The sequence below is a fragment of the Herpailurus yagouaroundi genome, unplaced genomic scaffold, assembly GCF_014898765.1.
Source record: "Herpailurus yagouaroundi ecotype Mexico unplaced genomic scaffold, PumYag 77, whole genome shotgun sequence".
NCBI lineage: Eukaryota > Metazoa > Chordata > Mammalia > Carnivora > Felidae > Herpailurus > Herpailurus yagouaroundi.
The window spans coordinates 86,145,506-86,164,679 of NW_024412388.1; the positions used below are offsets into that span (position 1 = coordinate 86,145,506).

A 19,174-nucleotide genomic window follows, 5' to 3' on the forward strand; every position below is an offset into this window, starting at 1 on the left:
CAGGCTCCATGCTCTGAGCTCTCAGCACAGAGCCTGATGCAGGGTTCAAATCCATAAACCGTGAGATCATGACCTGAGCTGAAGTCAGACGCTTAACCAACTGAGCCACCCAGGTGCCCCTAAAACAGCCACTTTTAACACATCATTTCCCTCCACCTTTTTTGCTGTGTGTGTGTGTTTATACACATTGTTATATAATCATTATCTTTTTTAAATTTTTTTACTTTACATCCAAGTTAGTTAGCATTATAGTGCAACAATGATTTCAGGAGTAGATTCCTTAATGCCCCTTACCCATTTATCCTATTCCCCCCACCCACAGTTCCTCCAGTAACCCTCTGTTCTCCATAGTTAAGAGTCTCTTATGTTTTGTCCCCCTCCCTGTTTTTATATTATTTTTGCTTCCCTTCCCCTATGTTCATTTGGGTTTTTTTTTTAATGTTTATTTATTTTTGAGTGTCAGACAGAGTGCAAGTAGGGGCAGGGCAGAGAGAGAGAGGGAGACACAGAATCTGAAGCAGGCCCCAGGCTCTGGGCTGTCAGCACAGAGCCCGAAGGGAGGACTCGAACTCACGAACAGTGAGATCCTGACCTGAGCGGGAATCAGACACTTAACTGACTGAGCCACCCAGGTAGCCCCTCCCTTAAAAAAAAATTTTTTTTTTAATGTTTATTTATTTCTGAGAGAGAGAGAGAGACAGAGCATGAGCGGGGGAGGGTCAGAGAGAGGGAGACACAGAATCGGAAGCAAGCTCCAGGCCCCGAGCTGTCAGCACAGAGCCCAACATGGGGCTCGAACCATCAACAGTGAGAACATGACCTGAGCTGAAGTCAGACGCCCAACTGACTGAGCCACCCAGGTGCCCCATGTTCATCTGTTTTGTATCTTAAAGCGCTCATATGAGTGAAGTCATATGATATTTGTCTTTCTCTGACTACTTTTGCTTAGCATAATAACCTCTAGTTCCATCCACGTAGTTGCAAATGGCAAGATTTCATTCTTTTTGATTGCTGAGTAATACTCCATTGTGTGTGTGTGTGTGTGTGTGTGTGTGTGTATGTATATGTGTATATATATATGTATATGTATATATATGTATATATATGTATATGTATATATATATAATACTCCATTGTGTATGTGTATTTATATATATATATAAAGAAGATGTGGTGTGTATATATATATATATATATATACACACCACATCTTCTTTATCCATTCATCCATTGATGGACACTTGGGCTCTTTCCATACTTTGGCTATTGTTGATAGTGCTGCTATAAACATTGGGGTGCATGTGCCCCTTTGAAACAGCACCCCTGTATCCCTTGGATAAACACCTAGTAGTGCTGGGTTGTACAGTAGTTCTATTTTTAATTTTTTGAGAAACCTCCATACTGTTTTCCAGAGTGGCTGCACCAGTTTGCATTCCCACCAGCAGTGCAAAAGAGATCCTCTTTCTCTGCATCCTCACCAACATCTGTTGTTGCCTGAGTTGTTAAATGTTAGCCATTCTGACAGGTCTAAGGTGGTATCTCATTGTGGTCTTGATTTGTATTTCCCTGATGATGAGTGATGTGGAGCATTTTTTCATGTGTCAGTTGGCCATCTGGATGTCTTCCTTGGAGAAGTGTCTATTCATGTCTTTTGCCCATTTCTTCACTGGATTATTTGTTTTTTGGGTGTTGAGTTTGATAAGTTCTTTATAGATTTTGTATACTAACCCTTTATCTGATATATTGTTTGCAAATATCTTCTCCCATTCCATCGGTTGCCTTTTAGTTTTGCTGATTGTTTCCTTCACTGTGCAGAAGCTTTTTATTTTGAGGAGGTCCCAATAGTTCATTGTTGCTTTTGTTTCCCTTGCCTCTGGAGACGAAGTTGCTGTGGCCAAGATCAAAGAGGTTTTTGCCGACTTTCTCCTCGAGGATTTTGATGGCTTCCTGTCTTATGATTAGGTCTTTCATCCATTTTGAGTTTATTTTTGTGTATGGTGTAAGAAAGTGGTCCAGATTAATTTTTCTGCATGTCGCTGCCCAGTTTTCCCAGCACCACTTGCTGAAGAGACTGTCTTTATTCCATTGGATATTCTTTCCTGCTTTGTCAAAAATTAGTTGGCCATACATTTGTGGGTCCATTTCTGGGTTCTCTATTCTGTTCCATTGATCTGAGTGTCTGTTTTTGTGCCAGTACCATACTGCCTTGATGATTACAGCTTTGTATTACAGCTTGAAGTCCGATCATCATCTTACTTTTTATCAGTATTTCCCAAATAGTTTTACAAGGAACTCAGATGGCCGTGAGATACTGTCTGTTGTATGAAAGAAGGATTCTGTCAAGTTTGGAATACAGTGTTCACTGTATCTTCTTGGAAATTCATAATGTAAATTAGCATGTTAAGGGTCCTGAGAAGTTCTAGGCTTTTCACTAGGTGCTGAGTATATGTGGTGGTAGACAAAACCAGTTTGGGGCTTAGCAATCCTAAAGACATGTTTTGACCTTGCCTTAACAACTTGCTCTATTTGGTACTGCACATCACCCCTTCCTTACTAAAACTGCTCCTTTATCTTCAGTATTCTCTTAAATCTCCTGATATTTCTCTGATTTGTTCCTTCTTTATATTCTTCATGGTTCATTTTCCTCTGCTCACTACTTAAATGTTGGTGTTTCTTAGAGTCTGGTCTTAACCCACTGTTCTTTTTCCACTTCTCTCGATAATCTCACCCACTCTGGTGGTTTCAAACATCAGAATTCATGCTAATTAGTTTAGTCAGCCCTCAAAAAACAGTAGAAATTTTCAAGTACAAGGAGCAATGTCTTAGATAGTACCTGAAGTAAATCTGAGCCTTATGGGAGAAAAGAGCTGGGAAGTCTTTCTTCACTCTCCCTCCCAGATTTATCAGGTGCTGCCTATTTCACATTCTAAAGACTATATCCATTCCCTCCCCTTCAGCGTCCTTGCCACTCCTCTGTTCCATGCCCTCATCATCTCTTGTTTCAACTGTTTGAAATAGCCTTATTTTACATGCAGTTTGCTGCTTGGTTACAAACTTGAGGAAATCATCATGAGGTATTGAAAAATGCAGGTCCAATCATGCCATTCCCTTGCTTGAAACCCTTCAATAGTTCACTATGGCTCTAATGAAGAGAAACTCCTTAACAAGGGTTACAGGCTACCTACCTCTTCTGCCTTCCTTTCTTTACTCCATGATGACTTTATTCTCCATCAGCCCTAAACTGTCATGGCCCTTGTCTATTTCATTATGGTTTTCTCTGATGAGATTGTCCAAACTATCTCCTTTTCTCACAATATTCCTTTCTTGCTTCCCAACTTGTACATATCTGTTTTATTGCATTTGCACATAAGCAGATGATTTATAATGAGGTTCCTTCCTCTCTAGACTGTGAATTCTTTGACACACTCCCTGGAGTGTGTCTTAATGGTTTTTGTAATCCCAGCATCTCTGCCACATAGTAGGTGCTCTGTTAATGTTTGTTGCATGAATATTGAACAAATTCATTCCCACCCATGGTCCTTCAACTTTTGTGTCCCCCATTCTCCACCCTACCTCTTGTGTCTCAAGTTCCTAAACTGCAAGTTCTACCAAAGGAGTTTTCAGGGACCTAAATTCTGAAGGTTGGGAGAGTTACTGTTTTTTTTAAATAATGATGACATATCATGACAATATTAAAAATGATGTGGCATCATTTTTAGTATATAGAGAAATCCAAACACTTCATAGTTTCCACATAAGACTATTGAGTATACTCTAAAAGTTAAGTATAACATTGTAATATGTGGTGGTTAAACTTTTTATTATAGAAACCTGTTAGTGGAGACTGAGTTAATGTTAGAGGTCATTTGCTTTCCATCAATTTAATATTTACCTTAGAATATGAAATTCAACAACTAAAGTAATTCTTAAGACATTGCTTGGAGCAGTATAAACTTAATTTTTGTATTTTCTTTCTTGTGTATATCAGAGAGAATCTTTTTAAGTTTGTTTATTTTGAGAGAGAGAGAGAGAGAGAGAGAGCGCGCGAGCGAGCATGGGGGAGGGGCAGAGAGAGGAGTGAGAGAATCTCAAGCAGGCTCCACACTATCAGCGCAGAGCCCCACACAGGGCTGGATCCCACAAATCATAAGATCATGACCTGAGCCGAAATCAAGAGTCAGATGCCTAACTGGCTGAGCCACCCAGGTGCCTGTCTTGTGTATATCAATCCCAGATCTCTCACGTATTACTTTGGGGACTCTTCTGCTTTTTTTTTTTTTTTTTTTAAGAAATTTTTTTTTTAATGTTTATTTATGTTTGAGAGAGAGAGAGAGATCATGAGTGGGCGAGGGGCAGAGAGAAGGGAACACAGAATCTGAAGCAGGCTTCAGGCTCTCATTTGTGTCAGCACAGAGCTCAATGTGGGGCTCGAACCCACAAATCATGAAATCATGACCTTAGCCGAAAGTCAGACGCTTAACTGACTGAGCCACCCAGGCGCCCCAGGACTGTTCTGCTTTTGAGCCATGTTAATATCTGTTACAATTCTTGCCACGTGCTTCATTTATGCTTTGAGATTAGTGCAGGAGTCTCCTGTGTGGGTTTTTTTTTTTTTTTAAGTTTTTTTTATTTTGAGAGTGAGAGAGAGTAAGCAGGGGAGGGGCAGAGAGAGAGAAAGGGAGACAGAATCCCAAGCAGTCTCTGCCTGGTAGCCTTGATGCCGTGCTCCGACTCACAAACTGTGAGGTCAGGGTCTGAGCTGAAACAAAGATGGATGCTTAACCAAATGTTTAACTGGATGCTTAACCAGATGTTTAACCGACTGAGCCACCCAAGTGCCCCGTGGAGCCTCCTGTTAATATTCCTCAGTTTTGCCCCCTTCTAATCCATCCATCTGCTACGCCTTTGCCAAATTGATCTTCCTTAAAACTTTCATCTGGTCGCATGAATCGTATCATCCTTTAGTGGCTCCCCATTGCCTTCAAATATAGACTCCTTTGCATGGAAGTTAGTCCTGTGTGCCTCTCGCTCATCTCTCGAACTCCTGGTATGCGGCCTGTGTTGTAGCTGTACTGAACTATATGAGTCCTGTAATGCCTCCTGCTTTCAAGCCTTGTATAGGCTGCTGCCTTGATCTCTCTTGTTCACCTTCCTACCTCTCAGTCTTGTGTGACTTACACCTTTTCATCGTTTTAGTGTTCCTCCTGGAAGTCTGATGTTCCTATCCCTACCTTGGATTCTGCACACTGTGCTTTTATAATGTATTTGTTCCTTGTCTGTCCCTGTCACTTTGAGGACAGGGATAGCGAGTGTCCAGATGTTTGACATAGTGCCAATACATGTATGTTCTCAATAAACATATATTGACTATTGCCATAATTGTTAGTGATTCTGGAATGCACTGTTAACTTTTTTAAAATCTGTTTTTATAGCCTCAAGGAATAGGTTCTCCTAGTGTTTATCATGCGGTTATCGTCATCTTTTTGGAGTTTTTTGCTTGGGGATTATTGACAGCACCCACCTTGGTGGTAAGTAATCTTTTAATTTATTTATTGTGAACTTAAATCTTGTTGTTCAATTTTGGGGGAAAACGTGGCCCTTTTCACAGTTCATTCTTGTGCCAATATTGTCAACCCTTCAGGTACTATCTTTTCCTGGTTTAGTTGTCTTTTCCAATCTTTACTTCTCCTTTACTGTTTGGGAAGGCTTGGCTAGGTGCGGTTTTTCTTGTGAACGCCACACGTGGGTCAGCAGGGACTCAGCCCACACTCTGGATAGGGTGGATGGGATCCTTAAACTGACAGGCTTAGGAAAGATGGTATCTATGACCTGAATCACTCAGTATTATTATTTTGAGATTCATTAATGTAGCTGCATTTTCCAAATGCAAGTTTCTCTTAGTTTAGGCTAAGGCTGTAAAGGTCACCATCTAAGAAGATCATTTCTTTTCATAACCCTAAGCTGATCTTGCCCACATATTCCCAGGTTTGGAACCTTAGAAAAAACATCCTTGCCAGCCCAAATATCCTTGCTACCCCTTGATAGCTAGTTCTCTCCTATTGGTGGGGAATAGAATAAACAAAGGAGTCATTATGGCAGAAGTCAGTAATATCTTGAAAGATGTAATTAGGATAAATATACAACTTACCAGATCTAGAAGAGTAGAATTTTAGAGAGATATGCTTCCTTATATTTTTTTGAGATTGTTCATTGTTACACAAAAAGGGTTTTTACAAAAAAGTTTGTTTATAAATAAACTGGATGATCATATAAGTAGATATATGTTCTAAGAAAGAAAATTTATGTTCCATATATTTCCATATTTATTTTATGGCTACATAGTCATTACTGGATCTACATAAAATACACATGTTTAGTAATTATTTTGAACATATAGGGTATATTCATGAATACTGTTAAAACCAGAAGAAAAGAAAATGTCAAATAAATACAGTTTCTTCTATAATAAACCATGCATTGCAAGTGAGATTAGTTCCCTGAATAATGACAGTTCCTTAACATATAATTGTAAGAATGCTGATTCGAATATGTTTTCACTGAGATCTTTTACTTTTTAAGAAAGATTTACTTGTAGTAGGTCATCAGTTTTACATTAATATATTGTCAAGATTGAAATGTGGACTTTTAAAATGTCTGATCTTTTTGTTTGTTTTTGTTAATAATTTCTGATGGAAGTCCTTCAAAAATTAATGTACACATTTCCTGCCTTCATAATCCATGTAGTCTGATTTGGAACTTGATCAGGTGATGCAAGTTCATTATGACATTTGTAACTTTACATTGTAATAACCTGATGTCGCGGGCCACTGAGGTGCTGTGATAACTATGTGGTCTCACACTTTTCTGTTAGCCTTCATAATGTTCTCATGTGCTTTTTTATAATCTACTACCAGTTTAACATATAAATGTCTGGTAGATCATCAGTCCTATGATTTAAATTACTTGAGCTTTGTGATAGTAAGCAGTGTATTTTTATTTATGTTATGATGGGTCCAGGCAGTGTCCTAGGCACTTTAAATACATTATCACTTTTAATCCTCAAAATCACCTTATGGGTGAGGTATTAGCCTGATAATAGAGTTGAGAAAATTAAGGTTTAGAAAATTAAGCAACTTACTTGCTACAAGTGTGAAGGTAAACTGCAGAGTTCGTATTTGAAACTAGGCTTGCTTTGTTCCAGTGCTCAGCCCGGGGGAATGCTGGCAGTCGGTGGTTTATACCCAGGTTTTAGGTAAGGTTATTGGCAGTCCAAACAGTAGCTAAGTAGAGAGATTAAAATGTTTTGGGTAAATTGTTCACAAGCCATCACAAAAGCTTTTTGTGATGTTTCCATATTTGTCAGCAGGATTTAAAGTGTGTATGGCAATTTTTAAAATTTGCTTCTGGTTTATATTCTTTAGATATGCCTGTTTTTTGTCTAACTTTGGTATTTTTCTTTCCTAATTGGACAGAGACTGTCTTCTTTAAGAACAAGGAAAGAATCCAGTTATTTAGACATAAAGGCTTGATTATTAGTTCATTTATCATAGTTATGGGAAAACTAACTTTGTGCTTAGTGTATTTTTAATTCTTTTTGTTAAAAAATGTTTAGTGCTTTTGATTTTTTTTCTTTTTTAAATACAGAATTGAATTCTGATCAGGAAAATAAAAGGTGCCAATTTGTGAGGACTTAATTTTTTTTTTTGCTAGCATGATTATATTTTTTGTAATAATATCTATAACATTGCCAGTTGATGTATAGCAAGACTTTTCCCCCCATGGTTGTTATAACAGTTATTCTTAATTCCCATTTTTGTCATTTATATCTGAATTTTTTTTTTAATTTTTTTTTCAACGTTTATTTTTTATTTTTGGGACAGAGAGAGACAGAGCATGAACGGGGGAGGGGCAGAGAGAGAGGGAGACACAGAATCGGAAACAGGCTCCAGGCTCTGAGCCATCAGCCCAGAGCCCGACGCGGGGCTCGAACTCCCGGACCGCGAGATCGTGACCTGGCTGAAGTCGGACACTTAACCGACTGCGCCACCCAGGCACCCCAATATATCTGAATGTTTAAATGGCGAAATGAGAATCCTAATCCTTTACCTTTTTCAGTTTTTACTTCATTAATATTTTTAAAGTCAAGTGTCCTCAGGAAAGAAAACTATCAAGTTTAATGAATATTAGGCTTAGAGTTTTATTTTTCTAATTCTTTTCTCGTCTATAATATATGCATGTTTTAAATAATTTCAGTTTTTGTGTTCTATAGTTTTCTCGTGTGATGGGGAAATGCTTGTGAGGATGGTGTGGGACAGAACTAGGCAAAACAAGGATTGAGTTGTAGACATTAGATTGTATCTGAATGCTGAGATTTGTTATATTCCAGGTGCTTTCAGGTACTTTGGCCTTTAGGCATTGGATAAGAGAGCTTGGCTTCAGTATGAACTTCACTTTCACCATTAAAACAAATTAGCCAACCAGAGATGAACATTTTCAGCAGTTAAAAATGTGCTGTTAGTCAGTGATTTTTTACTAGAAGTGAATACCAGTGATATTTGGAGAGTTTTTTCAAAATATCTGGGCCTTATAACCTGTCCTGCTGAAATCTGAATTTTCAAGAGTGAGGCTCAGACGTGTATTTTTTAGAAGTGATTCTCCTATATCTAGTATATATCACTAATTAAGAACCAGTATATTAACTCAGCACAGGCCTGAAAAGGTTTTGCTCATTTTGAGGCTTTTTGCTTACAAATTTTTGTTGTTGACTTTTGTCAACTTTTGTTGGTAGTCTTCTTTGTTTTGGACTCCTGTACTTCCTTACTCCCAACCCCCGTGTTGGTATAGCGGGCGGCAGGGGTGCGTGTCGAGGTACAAGAAGGCACCGAGTCATAGCACTTCGCCCTCTTTCTAAAAATCAGTTAATCTTTAAACATTTTATGTCTTACGTGCTTTGAAACTGATTATAAATGGTGCCTCTTAGAGGGTCACAGCTCTTAACGTATAAAAGGGAGAATGAGGATGAAGTATAATTCAGTTTATTTATATGTTAAGTCAGTATCTTTCTTTCCATACATAGTTCTCAAAAATTATAAAGTTCAACATTTTAAATTTCAAAGATCTTTGAATTGATTCATTTAACAGAGAACCAATGGTAAGGCATATTTAATGATAATAAACAGGATTATGATGTTTTGAATTTTAATAAATTCCTTAGTTTTCAAAATTAATGTGAAGTTAAAGATTTTTTTAATTTCATGTGGTTTCAGTTGTCTTTAAGTTTTAAACTCAAAGAACTTCTAGAACCTTGTATTCTCCTAGAACACAGTGAAAGAACAAAAGCTGTGTGGAGGGCCTGCCCAGGAGAGGATGGTAAAGTCTCCACCAAGGGGATTTACATTAACCAGAAAGAAGAATTTTACACTGCCAAATATTTTTTAAGGGGTAGTGGATATTCAGTCAGTGATGATTAATAACAGTAAGTTTAGGGTCTATAATGCCTAGAAGTGGGTTACTTTTTTGACCTATGGTTCTGAAAATACTAGGCCAGTGTTTGATGGTCTAGGCTGCTTAGATGCACAGTCTTGTGTTATGGATTAAGACCATACACTCAGATACATAGCATCTCTTCTATGTAAATGGCCTAGTGGCCTTTGCTATAGAGATAGTCCTAAGGCATTAATATTTTAAGGACTATTTACTCTCAAAAAATTTTTAATTCCATAAATTACAAGATTTGTAAAATTTCTTGGGAAATGTTACACCTTTTCCTGTTCAGCTCTAAGTCTGGTGCTAAAAGAGCCTCAGATCAAAATCTTTACATGTTAAAATTTTGTTTAAAAGTCAAACGGGGTCACCCAGGTGGCTTAGTCATTTAAGCATCCGACTTCGGCTCAGGTAATGATCTTGGGGTTCGTGAGTTCAAGCCTCACATCGGGCTCACGGCCGTCAGCCTGTTGGCACAGAGCCCGCTTCACATCCTCTGTTCACCTCTCTGCCCCTCCTCCCACTTGCACTCTCCCAAAAATAAATATTAAAAAAAAAATCAAACAGGGATTGGGGTGCCTGGATGGCTCGGTTGGTTCAGTGTCCGACTCTTGATTTCAGATCGGGTCATGATCTCACCATTTGTGAGTTTGAGCCCTGAGTCAGGGTCTGCACTGACAGTGTGAACCCTGCTTGGGATTCTCTCCCTACCTCTCTCTCTGCCCCTCCCTCTCTCTTTCTCTCTCAAATTAAAAAAACAGGGATGTTTGTTTATCTTAATTTAACTATACTTTTTTGGGGGGTTGTGAAGGTTTTTATTTTGTAACATTAACTAAATTGCATAATTGTTCTGTGTTATTAAATCACTTTGAAAGCAGTATTATCAGATAATTATGAACATTTAGTGAACAGTTACTACATGAAGGTACTCTGTGAGTCACTAATCAAGATAAAGATATACTAAATACAAGGTATAATGGATATAGTACCTGCCCTTAAGTCTGAAATACAGTTGAAAGGAAATATATATTTTAAAAAACTGAAAAATATTAGAGCTAAGTAACTTAGTATGTGGTAAAAGAAATTTCACAAACCCTATGTGACTGTCATGAGTGCTGTAATCACTTATTTTGGGCCCTAAAGGAGAAATTGATTGCTTTGTACAGGAAAGTTTGGTAGCAGAGGAGCAATTTGGAAGGTTTGGGGATTGATTTACATAGAGAAGATAAGGGGAGCAAACATTCAAAAAAAGAGGATGTCATTTATAAAAGTGTGAATATTGGAAAGCCCGGGAATATTGAAAACAGTGAAGAGACTAGATTGATTGGAATAGAAGGTAGCTTGGCAAAGTGAATCGTTAGCAGTAAGGTCTAGCATATTATAAAGCATCTTGTACATACTCATTATGCCCTTTATTCTTTGTGACACACATTTTTTTGTCCCTAGAAAGATTTGGCCCTTAGTACTTACTTTTTAAAAATTTTTATTTATTTTGAGAGAGAGAGCACACACACTTGCTTGTGCCATGAGCACGCATGTGGGGGCAGGGCAGAGAGAGGGAGGGAGGGAGAGAATCCCAAGCAGGCTATGCACTTTCAGCACAGAGTCCGATGTAGGGTTTGAATCCACTAACTGTGAGATCATGACCTGAGTTGGTATCAAGAGTCAGACGCTACACCAACCGAGCTATTCAGGCACCCCAGCTCTTAGTAATTATTGGAAGAAAACTAGATTTGATCTGTTGCAAAAGGTTTCAGGATACCCTTTAAGGAGTTTCAGTCTTTTTTTTTTTTTTTTTCAACGTTTATTTATTTTTGGGACAGAGAGAGACAGAGCATGAACGGGGGAGGAGCAGAGAGAGAGGGAGACACAGAATCGGAAACAGGCTCCAGGCTCTGAGCCATCAGCCCAGAGCCCGATGCGGGGCTCGAACTCACGGACCGCGAGATCGTGACCTGGCTGAAGTCGGACGCTTAACCGACTGCGCCACCCAGGCGCCCCAAGGAGTTTCAGTCTTAAGCAAGAACTGGCAAACTATGGCCAGAGCAAATCTTATAAATCTTGTTAGTAGCCTGTTTTTCTTTTTTCTTTTTTTTTTTAAGCCCACTTATTTATTTTGAGAGAGAGAGAGAGAGCAAGCACACAAGCAGGGGAGGGGCAGAGAGAGAGAGGGAGAGAGACAGCATCCCAAGCAGGCTTCATCCTGTCAGCACAGAGCTCGATTCAGGGCTCAAACTCATGAACCGTGAGATACCATGACCTGAGCCGAAACCAAGAGTTGGATGCTTAACCAACTGAGCCACCCAGGCGCCCCAGTAGCGTGTTTTTCTCAAATAATGTTTAATTTGGGACACAGCCACATCCATTCATTTACATATAGTCTGTGGTTGTTTTTGCTGAGTCGAATACTGGTGACAGACTGTATAGCCTACACAGATATTTGCTGTCTGGTTCTTTACAGAAAAGTTTACAAACCTGCTCTTTAGATCCATGGGTCATTATTATAAGTAAAAACAGGGTTTCTCAGCCTCAGCACTTTGACATTTTGGGCTGATTATTTGTTGTGGGGGGCTGACCTGTGCGTTGTAGGGTGTTTAGCAGCACCACTGATCTCTACCTCTTAAATATAGCTCCCCCACAACCAAGTTTTGACGATCAAAAATGTATTCAGACATTGGCATCTGATCCCTGGAGCTCAAAATTGCCTTCAGTTGAGAAAATATATAATATATGTAATATAAAACATAGAGAGACGCCTTGGTAGCCCAGTCAGTTGAGCGTCTGACTCTTGATTTTGGCTCAGGTCATGATCCCAGTGTCATGGAACCAAGCCCCATGCCGGCTCCACGCTGAGCACGGAGCCTGCTTAAGAATCTTTTTCCCTCTGCCCCTCTCCCCACTCACTCTCTCTCTCTCTCTCTCTAAAAATTAAAGAAATAAATGAGATAGAAATAATCCTCAAAAAATACAGACAAAATATACGAATATCATAAACACGTGATTTTTCCCATGTTAATGATTTTCTTTGACTAAACATTTCTAATTTTGTTTGTTTTTACATATAAGTTAATTTTTGTTAGATTTCCAGTTTTTGGCAGAAGAGTAACTGAAGAAAAGGGAACATTGTAATTCTTCTAAAGGTTTTTCTTAAAAGATGTCAGAAAGTGCACTTGGCATAGTTTTTCTTCTTGTAGAGATTTCCCAACTTTCTTTTTCCCATGTTGCCATTCTCTCTTGTTTTTATTGAGAAATAGGATGGTATAATGGAGGAAGCACTGGCTTTTTTCTTTTTTTTTTTTTTTTTTAATGTTTATTTAGTTTTGAGACAGAGACAGAGCGCGAGCAGGGAGGGACAGAGAGAGAGGGAAACACAGAATCTGAAGCAGGCTTCAGGCTCCGAGCTGTCAGCACAGAGCCTGACGTGGGGCTCAAACCCACGAACCGTGAGATCATGATGTGAGCTAAGTCAGCCACTTAACTGACTAAGCTACTCAGGTGCCCCAAGGAAGCACTGGCTTTTAATTTAGGCAAGAACTCAGTCACCTCATCTGTAAAGTGGTATTTTATCTAATCCATAATGTTGTTAGAATGAAAAGTATATAGAAAGACTCTGACACATAGGCTGTAAAAATGATAGCTACTCTTTCTCATTTATTTAGTAACTTTTACCTTCAGTTGCTTTTTCAACCAGTGGCTTCCCAGTGGCTCACTTGCTGCCCATTGAACAAATCGATGCCATGTGGTTTTGAGGCCAGGTCTTAGAAAGAATAGAATAACTTGTTATACATTTTCATAGGTTGGATTTCTTTTTCTTACTTTATGGTATCTTTCTAGATTCATTTTTTGGCAATTAAAATTGCCCTGTTCCCTATCTTAAATAATATACCTGTCTGTAAAGGAGTTGTCACTCAGTTATATGTGGCAAACAGTGAAGACACCACATCGTGATTAAAAGCATGGACTTTCAAGCCTGACTTCCTGTGTTCAATTTCAGTTTTGCCACATACTAACTATGTAGTCATGTATAAGACATTTAACATCCGTCTGTATCAGTTTTCTTGCAGGGTCATTATGAGGAATAAAAGGAATTAATACATGTACAGTGCCCAATTTAGTGCCTTGTGACATAGTAAATGCCAAATAAATGTTTGGTACTATTAGTATTTACTCATATGCGTAGTGTCATACAAATCCAAAAATTTATGAGATAAAATTATATGAAGGGATGTTTTAAAATGTAAATGTGTAAGTTTTGCTGAGATTGAAATGTGGTATTTTGGTTTTTTCTTTAGGTATTACATGAAACCTTTCCTAAACATACATTTCTGATGAATGGCTTAATTCAAGGAGTAAAGGTAGGGTCAGTGATATAATGCACACATACACACATACACTTTCGTATGCATAATTCTGCCCATATATTATTGTTACTTAATGGACAAATTCACTGTTAATTTTTACAATTTTGAGTGTATCTTGAGGGATTACTTAACACTTTTAAAATGAACTGGCTTTTATTTATTTAATTACTTATTCATTGTTTACATGAACTGGGTTTTAAATATGATTTGACTCAAATATAGCCAACTCTGTATAATGATAAATCACATCATTACAGACTTCTGTATTTTATGTGTTGGCATTTTTATCCTAGAATGCTTTTATAAACCAGCAACAAGAATATAGATTGAAGAGAAAAGAATTATTTGAAAAATGCATAAATAAGTATAAAACTGTATGGTAATGTCTTGAGTATTCTATAGTCTTTATTCTTGATTCCATTTCATCAACAAGGTTTATAAACAGATAATTAGCCTGTGGATATAAAAACAGTTAACATACCTTCCTAGAATTGCCAGTGTCAAATTATTGTGACTGAGAATTCATTAGAGCATTTCATATTAATATGCAACCACAGCCCTTCAGGTGATTCTAGATGATCTTCGGGAAGTTTTAAATTATATATAGAGGAAAAATAAGCTATCTAGTTTAGTGATACTTACATTTATGTTAGAGATAAACTTTAAAAAATCTCTTCTAGGTTAGTAGAATGATTTCTTTTTGGTCATTGATATACATAGTATACATATTTTCATTTACTTTCTTTAGGGTTTGTTGTCATTCCTCAGTGCCCCACTTATTGGTGCTCTTTCTGATGTTTGGGGCCGGAAATCCTTCTTGCTGCTAACAGTATTTTTCACGTGTGCCCCAATTCCTTTAATGAAGATCAGCCCATGGTATGTACATAATCAGATTATAGCAGTTAAACATCATTCTGTTCATTGTTTTCTAAATATTCCTTTATTTCTTTCACTTTTTCGCCATCTTACCTATGTAGGTTTTAATTTTATTCTTCCAACATGTTTATTCTTCAACACAATAGAGGGCCCTTAAAAATATAGTGGCTAAGCAATAGCTCATAAAGGTTATAGAACTGGATGCTACTGTAGGAAGTGTGTAGACTATTGGCTAACCTTTTTTTGGATTTCACAGCTCAAAATAATAGTTGCTTTAATATCAAGGAAACTTATTTCTTTCTCCATATAAAAGAAGTTAGGAGTTGAATGCGCTGCCATTCTCATTCCAAGGTGGCTGCCTGAGCGGCAGTTTGTGTCACACTTCGGGCAGCAAACGAGGGAGTGGCTAGAAGAGCACAACGCCTTCCTATATGGAAACTACAGAATTCCCACCCAACCTCTGCTTACATCCCTTTGGTCACATTTCAAGCATATGCTCCTTGTTACAAGATGCTGGGCTCATGACCACGTTAATTAAAATCAGGATATTTTCACTGAGGAGGAAGGGAGGGAAGCTCACATTGAGAATGATTTTCCTGAGATAATAGAGCTCAGTGTAGTTGTAGAGTTATTAATTCTCTTATGTTCTACTCCACTGCATATTAATGTTAGTTATCCTACATCATAGATAGAATCCTACATTTCTTCCTATTGTAGGTTAGTTAGCTAAAATTCTAAAGGCCAAACTCCGGATGAATGCTAGTCACACAAATGAAATCTTACTAAAGGAGTCCAGAGGATGGACACAAAATTTGCTGTGGAAATCAGTGTGTTAGAAAAAAATTTAGTAAGCAGTAAAGCCCTAGTAGAATATTGTGAAAGTTCATTATGATTACACATGATTTTTAAAACATTCAGCATGACAATAGAAATTTCTTACTCCTGGCCAGTTATTTTGAAATCCTAAATACCAAAATGCAATTTGCTTTTTATTTATTTAAGTTTTATTTATTTTAGAGAGAAAGAATGCCTGTGCACATGCTCAAGGAGGAGTGGGGGAGAGAGGGGGGGAGGTGAGAGAATCCCAAGCAGCCTCTGTGCTGTCAGTGTGGAGCCTGACCTGGGGCTCAAACTCATGAACCATGAGATCATGACCTGAGCTGAAATCAAGAGTTGAACGCTTAACCAACTGAGTCACCCAAATGCTCCTGTAGTATGCTCTTTTTAAAATAGTTTTTGGGGCACCTGGGTGGCTCAGTCAGTTAAGCGTCCACCTTCAGCTCAGGTCATGATCTCATGGAACGTAGGTTCGAGCCCTGCGTCAGGCTCTGTGCTGAAAGCTCAGAGCCTGGAGCCTGCTTCGGATTCTGTGTCTCACTCTGACTCTGCCCCTTCCCCACTCATGTTCTGTCCCTCTCTCTGTCTCAAAAATAAATAAAACATTAAAAAAAATTTTTTTAATAGTTTTTGTTCACTCTTTATAGTAATTATTCTCAGTTTCATTTGTGAACTGACACACAGGTTTATTCTATGTAAAGACTGATTTTTTGTTTTGCCAACATTTGAAAAGCTAAAGATAGTTTATAGAATAACATCTAGTTTCTATATATATGGCATAAAATAAATAGAGAGTAACATTCCTCCATTTTATTTACTGAATTTTGTTTTTTGTGTAGTGCTGTGGTGGGAAGTACTAGTGGATGAATTATAATAGACTTTAGTTTGTTGCTGTTTTTAGTAGAAACAACAACAAAGCCATTTAACAGTACACTACTTGGGTGAAATATTGACCTAAATATATTTTAAGTATTCCCGCTTAGTAGCTGAATTATTTTTGAAGGGCCACTTCTAATGCTGTTTTCATTATATCTATGGCTTATGATTTATAGATGACTTAAGCCGTTGCCTGAAATAAGCTGTTACTCTAACTCATTTACAGAAATAAAGGAAGGTTAAGGTAATGTTAATCTGTTTTTTGTCAATTGTCTTTACATCCTAGGTGGTACTTCGCTGTTATCTCTGTTTCTGGGGTTTTTGCAGTAACTTTCTCCGTGGTATTTGCATATGTAGCAGATATAACCCAAGAACATGAAAGAAGTATGGCATATGGACTGGTATGTTTGTTTATTCTTTGTAGCTGCAGGAAGACACTTTGTTTTTTTAATTATTTCTTTTTTGGTTTTTTTGAGATTTTATTTTTTATTTCTTAAAATTCACATCTAAATTAGTTAGCATATAGTGCAACAATGATTTCAGGAGTAGATTCCTTAGTGCCTCTTACCCATTTAGCCCATCCCCCTTCCCACACCCCCTCCTGTAACCCTCAGTTTGTTCTCCATATTTATGAGTCTCTTCTGTTTTGTTCCCCTCCCTGTTTTTATATTATTTTTGTTTCCCTTGCCTTATGTTCATCTGTTTTTTTCTCTTAAAGTCCTCATATGAGTGAAGTCATATGATTTTTATCTTTCTCTGACTAATTTTGCTTAGTATAATACCCTCCAGTTCCATCCACATAGTTGTGAATGGCAAGGTTTCATTCTTTTCAATTGCCGAGTAATACTCCATTAATTATTTCATATTACAGGGGCGCCTGGGTGGCGCAGTCGGTTAAGCATCCGACTTCAGCCAGGTCACGATCTCGCGGTCCGTGAGTTCGAGCCCCGCGTCAGGCTCTGGGCTGATGGCTCAGAGCCTGGAGCCGGTTTCTGATTCTGTGTCTCCCTCTCTCTCTGCCCCTCCCCCATTCATGCTCTGTCTCTCTCTGTCCCAAAAAAATAAATAAACGTTAAAAAAAAAAATTAAAAAAAAAAAATTATTTCATATTACAAAGAGTGCAAGCCTTTGCATTACAAAATTTATTTTTTTGCATAAAATACATTTCATAATAAAACCATCCATTACATTAATGGATGGCTTATATTAAAAGTTATTTTCAGGGGTGCCTGGGTGCCTCAGTCAAACATCCAACTCTTGGATGGCTCACGTCATGAGCTCGTGGTTCATGAGTTCGAACCCTACATTGGGTTCTGTGCTGACAGCAGGGGCCTGCTTGGGATTCTCTCGCTCACTCTCTTGCAAAAATAAATATTAAAAAAAATTTTTTTTTAAGTTTTTTTCAATACAAAGCCTTGTAAGTTTTGATACTTTCAGTATTAGTCATATATGCCAGACTTAAAATTACAGAATATTTTTACCTTATAGAAGCTCTTTTTGAAAGAATACTGAAAATAAATTATTTACTATCATGAGTTTAAAACAGTACTAATATTTAATGGCTACTCTAAAATGTAATAGGCTAATATGTAGGTCAGGTATCAGCAAAACTTTTCTGTGACTTTGTGGGCTATACACAGTTTCTTTCATATTTGTTTTTGTGTGTATCTCTTCAAAAATGTAAGAACCGTTCTTAGCTGGATTTGACCCATAGGTGGCAGTTTGCCAACCTCTGAATTTTGTTTTGGGAAATGAATTTTCAGTGGTAGTGTAGTCTGCTGTCTGTCAAATCTAAGAAGAAAATAGTTTACACAGGCATGATAGTATACAGATCATTATTAGATATCCAGAAGTAGGACAGTGATGAATTTCAACAAATAAAGGACAAGCATCTTTTTTTTTTTTAATGTTCATTTATTTATTTTTGAGAGAGAGAACGTGCATGTGCTTGCAAGCAGGGAGGGGCAGAAAGAGAGGAAGAGAGAATCCCAAGCAGCCTCTGTGCTGTCAGCCCAGAGCCTGACATGGAGCTCCATCCCATGAACCCTGAGATTGTGACCTGAGCTGAAATCAAGAGTCAGATGCTTAACTGACTGAGCTACCCAGGAGCCCAGAACAAGCATCTTTTGATAAATAAGGGCTGAATATTATGTCAGGCTGAATCTTCGTTTTATAAGAGACTGTTTTCTTGATTCAAAGGACATTATATAACAAAGAATCATGGAATTTGGAAGTTTTGAGGAGAAATACCGATAGTGAGAAACTTAAAAAATAACTAATGATTTCAGTTGTAAACTTAGAACATTAAATGATACAAAGTTGACAATAGCCAGGAATTTTTTTTTTTATATGTTTATTTATTTTGAGAGAGAGCAGGGGAGGGGCAAAGAGACAGGGAAAGAGAGAATCCCAAGCAGGCCTTGCACTCTCATGCAAGGCCTGACATGGTGCTCGGATTTATAAACTGTGAGCTTATGACCTGAGCCAAAACCCAGAGTCAGATGCTTCACCAGTGAACCACCCAGGTACCCCCAAAATTTTTAAATAGTTTTATTGAGTTATAATTTACATACCATAAAATCCATCCATTTTATGTGTATAATTCAATGAATTTTAGTAAATTTATACAGTTGTGCAACCATGGCCACAATCCAGGTGGTTTTTGTTAAAGGTTTTTTTTTTTTTTTTTTTTTGGTCATAGCCAGATCCTTGAAATTAATATTCAACCTGGAGGCTTTATA

The 19,174-nt window shown here is 37.8% G+C and overlaps 1 protein-coding gene across 1 annotated transcript in view; it reads left to right on the top strand.

The window, feature by feature from the left end:
- Nucleotides 1-19,174, top strand: part of SLC71A1 (solute carrier family 71 member 1) — a 45,185-nt gene that overhangs the window by 10,773 nt on the left and 15,238 nt on the right. Inside the window, exons 2-5 of the mRNA XM_040471082.1 lie at nt 5,433-5,528; nt 13,776-13,838; nt 14,593-14,720; nt 16,720-16,834. Of these exons, the coding sequence (XP_040327016.1) occupies nt 5,433-5,528; nt 13,776-13,838; nt 14,593-14,720; nt 16,720-16,834 (402 nt within the window). The remainder of the gene's footprint in view (nt 1-5,432; nt 5,529-13,775; nt 13,839-14,592; nt 14,721-16,719; nt 16,835-19,174) is intronic.